This window comes from Schistocerca americana, chromosome 7 (genome assembly GCF_021461395.2).
Source record: "Schistocerca americana isolate TAMUIC-IGC-003095 chromosome 7, iqSchAmer2.1, whole genome shotgun sequence".
Taxonomy (NCBI): domain Eukaryota; kingdom Metazoa; phylum Arthropoda; class Insecta; order Orthoptera; family Acrididae; genus Schistocerca; species Schistocerca americana.
Genome location: NC_060125.1, coordinates 359708004 through 359722983, shown reverse-complemented (window position 1 = coordinate 359722983; position 14980 = coordinate 359708004). Strand labels below are relative to the sequence as shown.

At 40.6% G+C, this 14980-nt stretch overlaps 1 protein-coding gene across 2 annotated transcripts in view; it reads right to left on the bottom strand.

Annotated features, from left to right (window-relative positions):
* LOC124621811 (metaxin-1) overlaps nt 1–14980 on the bottom strand; it is a 29387-nt gene that overhangs the window by 3823 nt on the left and 10584 nt on the right. For both annotated transcript variants that reach the window (XM_047147250.1, XM_047147249.1), the window contains exon 4: nt 1047–1212. In XM_047147250.1, coding sequence (XP_047003206.1) covers nt 1047–1212 — 166 coding nt within the window. The remainder of the gene's footprint in view (nt 1–1046; nt 1213–14980) is intronic.

Genomic DNA, 14980 nt, shown 5'->3' with positions numbered 1-14980 from the left:
CACAGTTACTTGGCATTTTTCATACCGACAATTTCCAAAAATTATACAGACCTCAGGATTTGGAACCTGGGCAGTTACCCCTGTTAAGCCCTAGAAGGAATGGGATCATATAAATATTTGATGGTAAGCAAATGGAAGTTTAAAGAATAGTTCAAAAGATGGAGCACAGTATAATCTCTTATCAAACAATAAAGATATTCTAACTACCTCACAATCCTACACAAGTGTGGTTTCATAGAGTTGTCAAAAATTTAAACTTATTAACCCTTTCGCTGCCACAGATGTAATATGGCTGTACTGCTTGACAAAAGCTGGTGCCTGTGCTGCGAGACTGAGTTCCAGCTGATATGAAAAGATAAATTTAAAAATTTGATTTTTGCACATCTTACAGCCTGCTATCTTCACTACATAAAGAACTGAATTTCTTTTTGTTATCTGTCAGACGTACTGCACTGCATCAAATTAAGTAAAATATTGCAAAAATTTTTGAAGGTTTGCAGGCATAAAAAGCATTGCATAAACATTGTGCATGGTTTATTTTAGCTCATAAATCGCAGGAAATGAAATATACATAAAATACAAAAATTGAGAACAGAAAGATCTCATTTTGGTCTCAAGTTATGAGGTTTTATACCTGATGGACATTTGCACACAATCGCCCTTTTGCGTCCTTGCGCATCACGAAACGTGATCGTAACACTCGTCATATCTTGTGAACAATTCAACATATCGAACCAAGGTTCTTTGCGAATGATTGCAGGTAATGAAGCACATATGTTGTATGATAAATAATCGAAACTTTTATCTTTACTGGGTTATGGAGGTCGACTGTCTGCAGCAGAAAGAGGTCATCAGCTTAGGACACATACAGACATCCATAGCACTGTAGGAAAACAAAGCAGCTTGTGTATTCATGTCCACAGCAACGAAAGGGTTAATAAATATGACCAAGACCTTTGAGGACTCCAGAACTGCGACAAAGAAATAACACCGCCTATACAGATCGCCACAATTTTGACTTAATAACTTTTCTGAGGCACACTTACATTTGCTTCCAGAGCAGAGAATTCTTCATCCTCTCCAAATAAAGCTGACATCATGTTTTTTGCCTCTTTCTCATACTTTCCTGGGTAGTAATAGTTGTAAGGAAATGGAAGTGCCTTTGAATACCATGGTCTTGTTAATTCTATGTAATTTTTTTCATCTACCCACCTGAAATATTATTGGATTTAAAAAATATAACTGAAGCTGTAACTTCATTGTTAAATGTCATCAGTTACAGCAAGGAATGGCAATACAAACAACTATTATTAAGAATGAAAATCAAAATCAGAAATTTTGAAAGATTGTGCCTGAATGTCAGTACACATTGATAGCTACTGTAAGAAAATAATACATGAATTGTTATTAACTAGGTGCCAAAAAGTAATGATAGTACAATGACTAACTGTTGTAATACAAGAGGCAATGAAAAAGTTTCTGTTCGAAGGCTGTACAGTTCGGAATTGGAACGCCAATCAGGCAAAATCGCCACGAGTTTGGAGGCAACTGATGCACTAGGTTGAAGATACCTGTTTCGTAGAACACCGGGTTCTGCTGCGTGAAGAAGTCCATAACTGCTTGCAGCACATTCGACAGGAATTGTCAAACCTTCAAGGCTTTTTATAACATGGTGTACACAAGAACAAAATTCCCGAATTTTTCCATGATTTATTGGCTAAAAATGCACTTTTCCCCAGATGAAAATACACTATAGATCCCTAGTAAAAACACATTTTTTTCCTCGTTAAATGACAATATGCTTTCTCTCAGAGCTGAAAAACACACCTGCAAATGAACATATATTGTGGGCGTAGGATGCTCAATAGTTGGCCAGTAGCAACACACTGTTAAGTAGTGCGAACACACAAATTAAATTAAAGGCTTAAATTATACTGTATAGCTACACAAAAAGCTGATCTTTCACATATAATACTGGTCGGAGGGGGAGGGGGGGTTAGGCAGGATCGTAAGCGCATGGCATAAATTGCAGCAGTTGACTATTTCTGACACGCACAATTATAAATTTCACTGCTGTGCACTGAACATTTTGTGGGCTACCCGGCTGAATACATGTTCTGTATAGCACTTCGACTTTTCTATGGAAAAGTCAATTACACATGAAATTGCTCAAGAATTAACTATGCACTTCTTTTTGAAAGATGATTATTCTCTTGGCCATCATTATTGTATAACTTTTAATCTATGAAAGAACAAAAATAAATGTAGGAAACTAACCAGTAAACTTAGCCTTTCTTAGTGGGTGTTACCCTTTAAGGTATGTCACACAAATATGTGCCAGTAAAATTTTAAGTAACAGCATAAATAGCTGATTTTCTGGCCCTGAAAGTTGCTGGTCCTCAGTATACGTTCTGAATGAGAGTGTAATGCTCTGTGATTAAGGAATTCATCAACCATTCTCAACAAAACATAATTCACCTTGCGTAAAAGGAGATTTACTTTGAAAGTAATGCTTCTCAAATCACCATTCACAACAGTTTTACCATGACCTGTTAGGAATGTAAACAATTGTAAAATCACGCTCATAGAAACAAAACCCACAAGACAGACACATTGTATGTGCACTGTGGTTTGTTATTGTAAAAGGTGAATTTTCTTTGCAATTAAAGTTTTATTTTGGTGTTATTCTCTCGTTTCTATTTTACTGTGCAGTATTATCCTGCAGTGGGCTGAAATAAAATTCTTTGTTAGATTATCACTTCTTACTAGTCAAAATTACAAATTTTTAACTGAAAACTAAAACAATGGAAAATTATCGGGCTTCTTAAAAACTCTCAGGTTTTTCCCTGTTGTCCCGAGGCATATACACCCTGTATAAGGGACCAAAGTTGTGATAATCACATAAAGAAATATCCGAACTACAGGTTGGGTGCTTGAGTGTATCCCACTTGAGTTGGTGCAACTTCTGCATTACAACATATGCAATACAATGACAGCACTCCTTGTTGCAGTTGATATTTTGTCAAAATTGCACACCATAATTTTTCCAGCATTGCGCACAGTGTCTTTCCCCAGTGATGGAGACACCTGGTTCCTTTAAATCAATAAGCAATGGGCCTTGGCAATCAAAGAACAGGGTGGACATCATCTTTCCAGCGGATTGCTGGCTCTTGAACTTCTTGGGACAAAGGGAAACGGATGACACCAGCTTTTGTTGCCTGCACCAACACGCTCAAGGAAAGTGTTCCATTCAACACTGAAGTGCATCAGGCAAACAGAAATCCACTTTGCTTTTTGTTCAGCATTCAACATGTGGCTATCCACTGGCTGTGGACCTTACAGTAGCCTAAACCTTGCTGTTTAATGTGTTGCACACTACCAAAGCTGATGTTATAATGATTTGCTAGAGCACGAATGGTTATGCGCCGGTCTGCGCTAATGACATCATCAACTGCCTGCTTGTTATTGCCCATAACAGATGAAGTTGACCTACCAGATTGACTGGTGCCTTGTGTCAAATCATGACCATCATTCCACAACAATGATTTTTGAAAGACATGCTGCCCCACATACATTCTTCATTCTCTGATTGGTGTCTACCGGTGTTTGTCTTTTGGCAGCCACGAAAAGAGTAACAGAATGTTGGTCCTGTTTGGATGCATTTTGTAATAACATCACCATACAGTAGTTCACATTTCTGCCTTTACTGCATGCACGTCAGAAAGAAACAAATGCCACACTAACCCATTGCCCACATGTATGAGATTATATATCCGCATCAGAAATTGCACTATGTTACATAAATCAATTATGTCACTGCACATTTTTCAAAATTTACTCTCTCTCAAGTCAGGAAAACAAAAGTGATCTGCTCCAACAACATTGAAGGAGTCTTGGATATTTAGAGTTTACAATACTAATAATCATTTATAAACACATCAACTACCTGAATTAGGATTCTACATCTGTTCAATCAAGAACGTTTAATAGTGCCCCCACAAATATTAGTCTCCACATTATTTTGATCATCAACCATAGCCCGCATCTCGTGGTCGTGCGGTAGCGTTCTCGCTTCCCACGCACGGGTTCCCGGGTTCGATTCCCGGCGGGGTAAGGGATTTTCTCTGCCTCGTGATGGCTGGGTGTTGTGTGATGTCCTTAGGTTAGTTAGGTTTAAGTAGTTCTAAGTTCTAGGGGACTGATGACCATTGATGTTAAGTCCCATAGTGCTCAGAGCCAGCCAGCCAGTCACAGTCATCAACCATAACACTGATCTGCTGAAGTAACACATTTCTGTCAACTGCCAATTGTCTTCTTCATTTCAGCACAACTGCTACAGCCTGCACCATGAACGAATTGCTAAATGTACTCATACTGTATCTGCATCAGCTCCTGAGATAATTTCTTTTTACCATCCCTTTAGCTAGTTTTTTTAGCAACAACTAGGGTTGAAACTCACTCTCAATTCATTATTTTCTTTATTAAGCATGTCTGTCACTGACTCATTGCAAGATATCTTCATTGCTTGCTTCATCAGTTCATTTCATCTTCAAAAGTCTACTGTAAAACAATATTTCAAAAGCTTCCAAGCATTTCATTTCTCTTTTCCCCACTGTACATGTTGCACAATCATCTAACTAGAAATTTTCAGGTAACAATATTATGTAAAGGATAGTTGCTAATCATCATATAGCAGACATGCTGAGTCGCAGATAGGTACAACAAAAAGACTGTCACAAAATGAGGTTTTGGCCAACATGGCCTTTGTCAGGCTTTGACAAAGGACTTGTTGACCGAAAGCTCACTTCGTGACAGTGGTGAGTAGCAACTATCCTTTTTGTAATATTGTTACATTTGATCCTGGATTTTCCATTGTTAGAAATTTTCATGAACATTTTCAGTATTTTTGGATGCTCCATCTATATTAGAAGGGACCTGTTCGAGGAGTTTGAAATCTTTTCCCATCAGGTATCATTTCATAGGGCACTGCTTAATGAGCAAGTGACCATGAGAAGCTCCCAGTTTCGGTAATTTAAAAATCACTGGTATTTAGCTACTCTGGGCTGATCCCTACAGGCACACTGCTCTGACAAAAAGACCTAGTTGTGATTACACTCCTTGTAGATCACATTGAGTACAAAGTCTCTGGAGACAAATATATTGCGTGTTACACAATGTAGCTGAAAGTTTCTTTTAAAACCAAACTGTGTCAATTACAATGTATTTTTACGTGAAACCTATGAGCGAGAACATTACAAAGCAGTACGATTTCTGGTTCTTTTGACATACCGCTGCTGGTATGATAATATTAATGCCACTCTTGACTGTTCCAATCCCTACAAATGTGTTCCAATCCCTAAAAATGTGCTTGGTATGTAAATGTTTTAATTAAAAAAAAATACTAACTTAGGTCTTTTGATCAAGATGTTTTGTATTTTTTAAACAACTGGAAAGTGTGCACCAATAACCGATGCCACTGGTTAGTTCACACAATTACCACTCTGTAAAACATTAACCAATTTTTGGTTACCTTATTTGTTTAATGTACATATATTTTTAAAAAAAATTATAAATGGTAAATCAAATAAATTGTACAATAAAGTTAATACATTTACATGCAAAGAGGGCGCTGTAGACTGTTATGGCATACACTGAAGCTAGCTGTATTTTAACTATGAACAATGGCCTCAATGTGAACTCAACCTTTGAAACGAATGGTCCAGTGGCATGCATGTACCTTGTTGTAACTGGTTCTGTATATGTCTCTTAGCACTGAAGATCGCCACACAGTGAGCAAAATCTGAATATGCAATAAACATTATTTGCGTCTTATTGCTGTAGCCTTTACTACTTGAGACATCATGAAGTCAATTGATAAAAACTGACAATCATTTTTTATGATGTGTGAAGCACTTCCACCAAATCATGCCACTAAAAGCTGCACCAACTGAAACTCGAAATAGCTGCAGGCAGCCTAAGACTGGTGTCAGAACACAGTTTTCTGAACTTAGTAGAACATCTGGAGGTGTCACCCACTTTTAATTACATACATGATTTCAATGACAAACTTTAATAGTATCTGGAAACAGCACTTCATGTATTAGAGAAAGTGATGGGCCCAGATTTGAAGATAAGAGTGAAATAGACAATTTCACAACTCTATATTGTAGTACAGAATTGTTTCCCTTTATTTTCCAAGTAAGATGGGCCAGTAAGCGCCAGGGGTTTGCACTGGATATACACCACAGTGGGTTTCCTATGGGGCCGTAGTGTGGTGGAAGAAGGTAGAACAGCGGTTTGCCGTAAAGAGCTTGCTAAGGTGCAGAGATTCGCCTGCTTAGCCATAACGGGTGGAATTAGCAGCACACCAACCGCTAGAATGGAAGCCATGCTGGATATGCCTCCACTTCACCTTTGGGTTAAGATGGAGGCAGCAGCTGGGACACACAGACTTAAAACTGGCCAAAACTGGGTCTCATTCAGATATCCAGAATCACACACTAACATAGTGAGTGAGGTAAATATAGGTATGGCTGGGGAAATGCCTGCCGACTATATAACTCCCGACTGCTTCAACAAGCCTTACAACATAATAACTGTAAGTAGGGAGCAGTGGGAGAAAACAGTTCGACATCGTACGGGGGACATCGTTTGGTTCACTGATGGGTCAAAAACAGATCAAGGCATTGGGGCAGGGTTGTACGGGCTTCAGCCAAGACTGGAGAGCATCATCTCTCTAGGGAAATTGGCCTCTGTATCCCAAGCCGAAATTACTGCAATCAGGACATGTGTGGAGGAGAATATGCATAGGTGCTACAATGACCATAGCATTTACATCTATTCAGACAGCCAGGCATCCCTGAAATCATTGGCAGCTCCTGCAACAAGATCTAAGATTGTTGCAGATTGCCACAGGACTCTGGTGGAGCTAGGGGGAAGCAATAAGGGGAACCTAGTGTAGGTCACTGGCCACTCTGGAACCTGTCTTGACAATCACCAAGGCTATGATCAAATTAGAACTACGGAACTGGCTTAGGAAACAGCACGTAGCTTATTGGACCAAGGTCCATAAACAAAAACATGGTAAGATAATGATGCCCAAGCCATGTTTTAAAAGAAGCTCTGTAATCCTGGGATTGAACAAGAAACAGATCAAACTCATGACTGGACTGAGGACCGGCCATGGGAACTTCAAAAAACACCTACACACAATGGGTATAACAGAAGAGGACCTAAATGTAGGATCTGTGAGGAGGGTGAAGAAACTGCATCACACCAAATCTTCGAATGCATGGCATTGGAGAGTAAAAGATACAGAATCTTCGGGACAACTACACCTGAAGAAATTGTGTGTAACAGAAAACTGGTAGAGGGACTCCCTTGCACTATGTAAGGGCAGTGGTTGGCTTTACTAGATATACAGGGAGCGATACCACACAATAAACCTAGTTTCAGTGTGGGCAGTGGCAGGTCAGACCTAAGCTGTTTTAGCTCTCCTGTTAAAATCAATCAATCAAGATGGGCCAGTGGCTAAGACACTCCATGTGCACTCAATAGGAATGGGGTTCAAATCCTTGTCTAGCTATCTTTATTTATATTCGCCGTGATTTTCTCCTATCAACAATGGTAAGAGATGAGATAGTTCCCCTGAAAGTTAAAACTAGTTTCTTTTACCATCTCTGACCGATTTTATTTGTTGAACGTCTCCAATGACTCTTTTTTCCACAGGAAGAGTGTGCTACACCCAAGTAGAAAATGTGTTGGGTTCAATGTAAGGTAAGGGATAAGTACGTAATATTGTGCAAAACATTCTTCTGGCATCTTGAAGTTTAACAACTCAACAGGCATAGTCTCTGAAAGTGATGGGTCAATGAGAAATACTAAGCAAAGTCAGCTGAGCTGATAATTAAGTGGATATTTTATGTAGTTTCTCACATTTTTGTGTACTCGTGTGTATTCTGAAGTATCTTTGCGTGCCTTTACATATTTTTCCTCTTCTCCAGCCCCCCTCACAACCTTTTAACACCTTATTTTGTCCATTTCCGCATAACTCCTGTTTCCCCTATGCCATCCTTGCCACACTGTACCCCTGCTCCATCTTTCTGCAACAGTTCAGAAAAGTATCCATTTCTCTGGCTAAAACCCAGTCTCACATCCTGTTTCTTAAATGCTGTGTAAACCATGTCGCCCCCCCCCCCAAAAGGCCTAACCATAAATATTCCTTTCTCTGGATCCTACTCCTCGTTTCATGATGATCGCCACCTTTTCAGTTTCCACTAATCCCTGGCCCTCACAAACCTGATACTGCGAAAAACATCTCCATGGCACACACATCCCAAAACCACTTCTGCTCCCTCTATAAGAAACTGCTTGTGCAATCTCTGCTAAATACATTACATCTCTGAAACTGAATCACTTGCTCTCCAGCATCAAGAGGAAAATTCCAGACATCACCTTGATACATTATCCAAACTATTGACATGCTACTGCCAACTGGTGACATGCTACTGCCACCTTGGGGCATCAAATCACTACCCAACCCAACCCACTATGTTTCTCCTTGAACTTGCCACATCCCCTGCAAGTCCTTACCAATACTACACCAAATCCAGAGCTAAAACATTCCTGTTGTTATCCTCAGCCCCTCAGAAGTTTCAGTCCCACCAAAGGCTTCACCTTAAGGTTTACATCCATATTAATCAAGCTGGACATGTCAAAGACTTGCTCTCTTTCTCCCGACCCCTGCAATGGAAACAATTCTTTGCCACCACTTCCTCCAACCAAAGCCAACCTAATCCCAACATTGAATCCTGCCTATCCCAGTTCATACCACCAGTTCATGCCCGCTGGTCACTTTCCAGAAATTCCTTCCCTCCAACTCGGTCTCATCATCCTTCCCCAGGTTCCTTCCTCAGGACACCAACCTTTCAGCAGAAGAAAGCCATAAACAACCTCGAAACAAATCCTGACCTAATCATCCTACTTGCAGACAAAGATTCGACCATTGTTATGAATCGCAGTGACTACCTGGGCAGGCCTCAGCCAATTATCTGACCTCCTCCATCTATAAACTTTGCCGGAGTGATTCCATTGCAGAAGTCCAATACAACCTCCAGTCCCTGCTTAAAGCCTTAGGCCCTTCCCGGAACCTCTTCCTTGAATCCGTTTCTCTTCTCACCTCTCTGACACTCCACACACCAATCTTCTATATGCTCCCCAAAATCCAAAAACTCAACAATCCTGGCAGCCCCATTGTGGCTGAAAGAATTTTGGCACTTATTGATCAATACTTCCAATCAGCTGCCCTCAGTCTAGCCTCCCACATCAAAGACAGCGACCAATTCCTTCACAGACACTCCACCAACCTGAGTCCTTTACCTCCTGGATTCCTACTTGTTACTGTTGATGCCACCTCCAAATACACCAACATCCCTCATGCCCATGGTCTTATCGCTAATGAACACTACTTTTCTCAACTTCCTTCAGACTCCAAACCCACTACCTAATTCCTCATACACCCTACTAACTTTATATGAACTCACAACTACATCGCCTTTGAAGGGAAGGTATACAAACAAATCTGTGGCACAGCTACGGGCAACACAACACCCTCCTTTTCCAACCTGCATTTGGGCCATGTAGACGAGTCCTTCCTCGCCTTCCAATCCTCATTCCTTCACAATGTCAACTCTTCTATCACTTCTGCTTCACCTGGTCCTCCTCAACCCAGCGTGCCACCTTCCTGGAAGCTGACCACCTCTTCTATGATGGCTTCATACACACCTTTGTCCACATTAAACCCAACGCCCACAAACAGTACGATAGCTAGCATCCCTTCCACACCAAAAAATCCCTCCCATACAGCCTGGCCACCCCGGGGACAGCATATAAGCAGTGAAAAAAACTCCCTTGCCAAGTTCACTGAGGGTCTCACCAAGGCCTTCACAAACAGGCCCTATACCTCAGATCTAGTCCACAGAAAGATCTCCTGTACCATTTCTGGTCACACACCCAAGAACCAGCTACAAAGGAGTGCTCCCTTCATCATCCAATATCACCCTGGACTAGAACTGAATCCCATCATTTGCCAGGGCTTTTATGACCTACTATATCATGCCTTGAAATGAGGGGCATGCTACCCAAGATCCTTCCCACCCCTCCTAAACTTGTATTCTGTTGCCCACCCAACCTCCACAACATCGTAGTTCATCCCTATGCCACTCCCAATCCCAACCTCTTGGCACAAGGATCATTCAGAGAATAGGTTCTCCTATATGATTTATAAAAATATCTGCCAGTGTGCTAGTAATACAGCTGCCCATTACAACACCATCTTGTCATGGGTATATCTCATTTTGGAATTGAAAATAATTGAAAGATAAGATCTGTTGTAGCAACTCAATAATTTCTTCACTTTCATCTATTCAATTTTGAGTAGGTTCTTTTTTGTAGTGTCAATGTTGTGGAGGTTGTTTGGATGATGGAACACCAACTAAGGAGGGGTGGGAAGGATTTTGGGTAAGGTGTCCCTGTGGAAGATCCAAGTGCAAGATCTGGCCAATCCACCTGCCCAGCACTTCCTAATCCAGTCTTGTAACAGGCTTTGCCTACCCCATCAGATGCCAGGTCACTGTGAAAACAGCCATGTCACATATCACCTCTGTTGCAACTATTGCACAGCTTTCTGTATTGGTATGACTACCAACCAACTGTCTACCAGGATGAATGGCCACTGCCAAACTATGGCCAACAGCAAAGTAGACTACCCTGTGGCATAATATGCACTGAACATAACATGCTTGATTTTAATGGCTGCTTCACTACCACAGCCATCTGGATACTCCCCTCCACCATAAGCTTTTCTGAGCTGCACAGAGGGAGTTATCCTTACAACACATTCTCCACTTTGAAAATTATCCCGACCCCAACCTACAGTAACATACTGTCTCCACACCCTCAACCCAACAGTTTCCACCTGATCCGTCCGACTGCCTCCACCCACCCTCTGCCAATGCACCCGTTCTTCAAATGGTTCAAATGGCTCTGAGCACTATGGGACTTAACATCTATGGTCATCAGTCCCCTAGAACTTAGAACTACTTAAACCTCACTAACCTAAGGACATTACACAACACCCAGTCATCACTAGGCAGAGAAAATCCCTGACCCCGCTGGGAATCGAACCCGGGCACGGGAAGCGAGAACGCTACCGCACGACCACGAGCTGTGGATGCACCCGTTCTTCCCTCCATTTTCCTTTTATGATGAAGGCTGTGGCAGAAAGTTCATGTGTAAGTGTGCTCTAGTTGTGCCTGTCTGCAACTTAATGTCTAACCTATACATAGTTGATATTCCAACTTGGAGTTTCCATTTTTGATTTTTCATAAAGACAATTCTTCCGTGCCACAACCCTGTTATGTTTTAATTTGTTACTATTCTCCATAGCATTACTCTTCTCAGTGTCAGTCCTTTCTCTTCTTTCCTATGTTTATTTGCCATCTTCCAAACTGCATAAACTTCCGGGCCACGCTGTATCAACGATTGTCTTTTCATAACACATGGCTATGTGACCACACAGATTATTGATGCAGCATCTGATGCCCCCAAATTCTTCCTCCAAATATTTGTTTTCTTGTAGTACAAGTCCACAGCTTCTATAATTTTTTTAAAGGTTTTCTGTTTGCCCCAAATTCTTCCCACCAATAACTATATTTATTTTCTTGTAGTAAGGGGCCACAGCCTCTATAATTTTTTTTACAGGATTTCATTTTGCTTTCAGCTGTTAAAATCTTATTTTGGGATTGCAATTTAGGCCTTAAGCCACTTTCAAGCACGTACAAAACAAAATACAATTTAATGAGAACAATTTTTGGTGGAATTAACAGTAGGTACAACCAATTTTGTAGTAAGAAACTTAACACACTTTTAAAAAGATATTACACTTTTGAAATAAGACTATATGGTTAAAAATGCTATTGACATAGCTACCCAGATTAAAGACATGGCCATACCTATGCAAGGAAAATTTGTCTGATTTGATACAGTAAATCCACTCACTAACATGCCGATAGTAGAAACTACTGACAAATGAACAGCCGAAACTGAAGACGTTATTGAGTTGTTACAACAGCTCTTACCTTTCAATTATTTTAAATTCCAAGATGAGATGTACTAACAACGAGATGGTGTTGCAATGGCAGTTGTATTACTAACATACTGGCACACATTTTTATAAATCATATATGATAACTAATTCTCTGAAAAATTTGCTGGTAAGATATTACAAAAGGTATGTAGACAATACTTTTGTTTTCTTCAATGGCACAATTGCTGAAATCAGAAGGATGCTGTCACAATATAACAGTGTACATTCAAAAATTCTTTTTACTATGCAACTAGAAAAACAAATCTCTCAAATGTTTAGTTTTGGTGATGAATAACAAAGCCACCCACAAATTCTTAATATTTCAAAAACATAATCCATAACAGTTCACGCCACCCAGAAAAGAATAAGAAAACCCTTTTTCATTGCATGACCAACAGAATCATTAACTTCCCACTAGAACAGCACAAAATTATCAAACAACTGTGTGTACTAAAACACATGGCACCAAATAACGGCTACAATGCTGATAAGGTAGACAAAATGTATACTGTCAAAATACATAACAAAAGCAACAATATAGATAAAAAAAATAACATTAACATTAGAAGCAGAACCAGAAATAATGAAATACACTGCTGTACCTTATTATGGTGCCAAATCAGACAGAATAGACGATAATTTTTGTAAAAACTAATGTACGAATCAGGTTCCACACAAACAACAAAGTAGGAGCAATAATCAGACATAACAAAACCATTTACACAATCAGAGATTTATAAAATCCAATATGGTGAATGCGAAAATTTCTATGTGGGGCAAACAGATGTTCCCCCACCAGATTCACATATCACACAAATAAAAGCAAGAACCGTAAATCTTCAGTTAGTGCACATGTACGAAACTATAATCTTAACACCAACAGCATCTAGGAATCTTTAAAGATGCAACAGAGGGTAGAGAAAGCGACAAAAATAATCAATTTTTCGAAAATATAATGTAATTGGCTAGATAAAAAGAATCTACTCACCAACCGGCAGCAGGAGAACATACATATAAAATGTACAGGGCTATTACAAATGATTGAAGCGATTTCATAAATTCACTGTAGTTCCATTCATTGACATATGGTCACGACACACTACAGATACGTAGAAAAACTCATAAAGTTTTGTTCGGCTGAAGCCGCACTTCAGGTTTCTGCCGCCAGTGCGCTCGAGAGCGCAGTGAGACAAAATGGCGACTGGAGCCGAGAAAGCGTATGTCGTGCTTGAAATGCACTCACATCAGTCAGTCATAACAGTGCAACGACACTTCAGGACGAAGTTCAACAAAGATCCACCAACTGCTAACTCCATTTGGCGATGGTATGCGCAGTTTAAAGCTTCTGAATGCCTCTGTAAGGGGAAATCAACGGGTCGGCCTGCACTGAGCAAAGAAACGGTTGAATGCGTGCGGGCAAGTTTCACGCGTAGCCTGCGGAAGTCGACGAATAAAGCAAGCTGGGAGCTAAACGTACCACAGCTGACAGTTCGGAAAATCTTATGGAAAAGGCTAAAGCAGAAGCCTCACCGTTTACAATTGCTACAAGCCCTGACACCCGATGACAAAGTCAAACGCTTTGAATTTTCGGCGCGGCTGCAACACCTTGGAAGAGGATGCGTTCAGTGCGAAACTTGTTTTCAGTGATGAAGCAACATTTTTTCATTTTTTCTTAATGGTGAAGCGAACAGACACAATGTTCGAATCTGGGCGGTAGCGAATCCCCACGCATTCGTGCAGCAAATTCGCAATTCACAAAAAGTTAACATGTTTTGTGCAATCTCACGATTTAAAGTTTACGGCCCCTTTTTCTTCTGCGAAAAAAAAAAAACGTTACAGGACACGTGTATCTGGACATGCTGGAAAATTGGCTCATGCCACAACTGGAGACCAACAGCGCCGACTTCATCTTTCAACAGGATGGTGCTCCACCGCACTTCCATCACGATGTTCGGCATTTCTTAAACAGGAGATTGGAAAACCGATGGATCGGTCGTGGTGGAAATCATGATCTTCAATTCATGTCACGGCCTCCACGCTCTCCCGACTTAACCTCATGCGATTTCTTTCTGTGGGGTTATGTGAAAGATTCAGTGTTTAAACCTCCTCTACCAAAAAACGTGCCAGAACTGCGAGCTCGCATCAACAATGCTTTCGAACTCATTGATGGGGACATGCTGCGCCGAGTGTGGGAGGAACTTGATTATCGGCTTGATGTCTGCCGAATCACTAAAGGGGCACATACCGAACGTTTGTGAATGCCTAAAAAAACTTTTTGAGTTTTTGTATGTGTGTGCAAAGCATTGTGAAAATATCTCAAATAATAAAGTTATTGTAGAGCTGTGAAATCGCTTCAATCATTTGTAATAACCCTGTATTAAAGCTTGCAAGCTTTCGGAGCTAGTGGCTCCTTCTGGCAGAAGGGTTGAAGGGGAAGGAAGAAAGGTGTTGCAAAAGGGGTTGGGTTCAGAAAAGTCAGTGAAAACCAGAGAGCTTAAAGGTGGAAGTCAGCATAATATGCGAGACAGAGATTTCTGCCAAAAAATCATGCACAAATTAATAAGAGCAAAGAGAGGAAACTAACAGGGAGTGAAGAAAGAAATAGTAACCGTGAAGAAATGCTGAGGCTGAAGAAATTAACACTAATTAAGACCAGGTGGGTGGCAAGAACCAAGGACATGTTGTAGCGCCAGTTTCCATCTGCACAGTTCTGAGAAACTCATGTCTGGGGGAAGAATCCAGGTGGCACATATGGTGAAACAGGCATCGAAGTCACGACTGTCATTTTGTAGAGCATGCTCTGCAACAGTTATTGTGTGTTGTTAATATCCATCC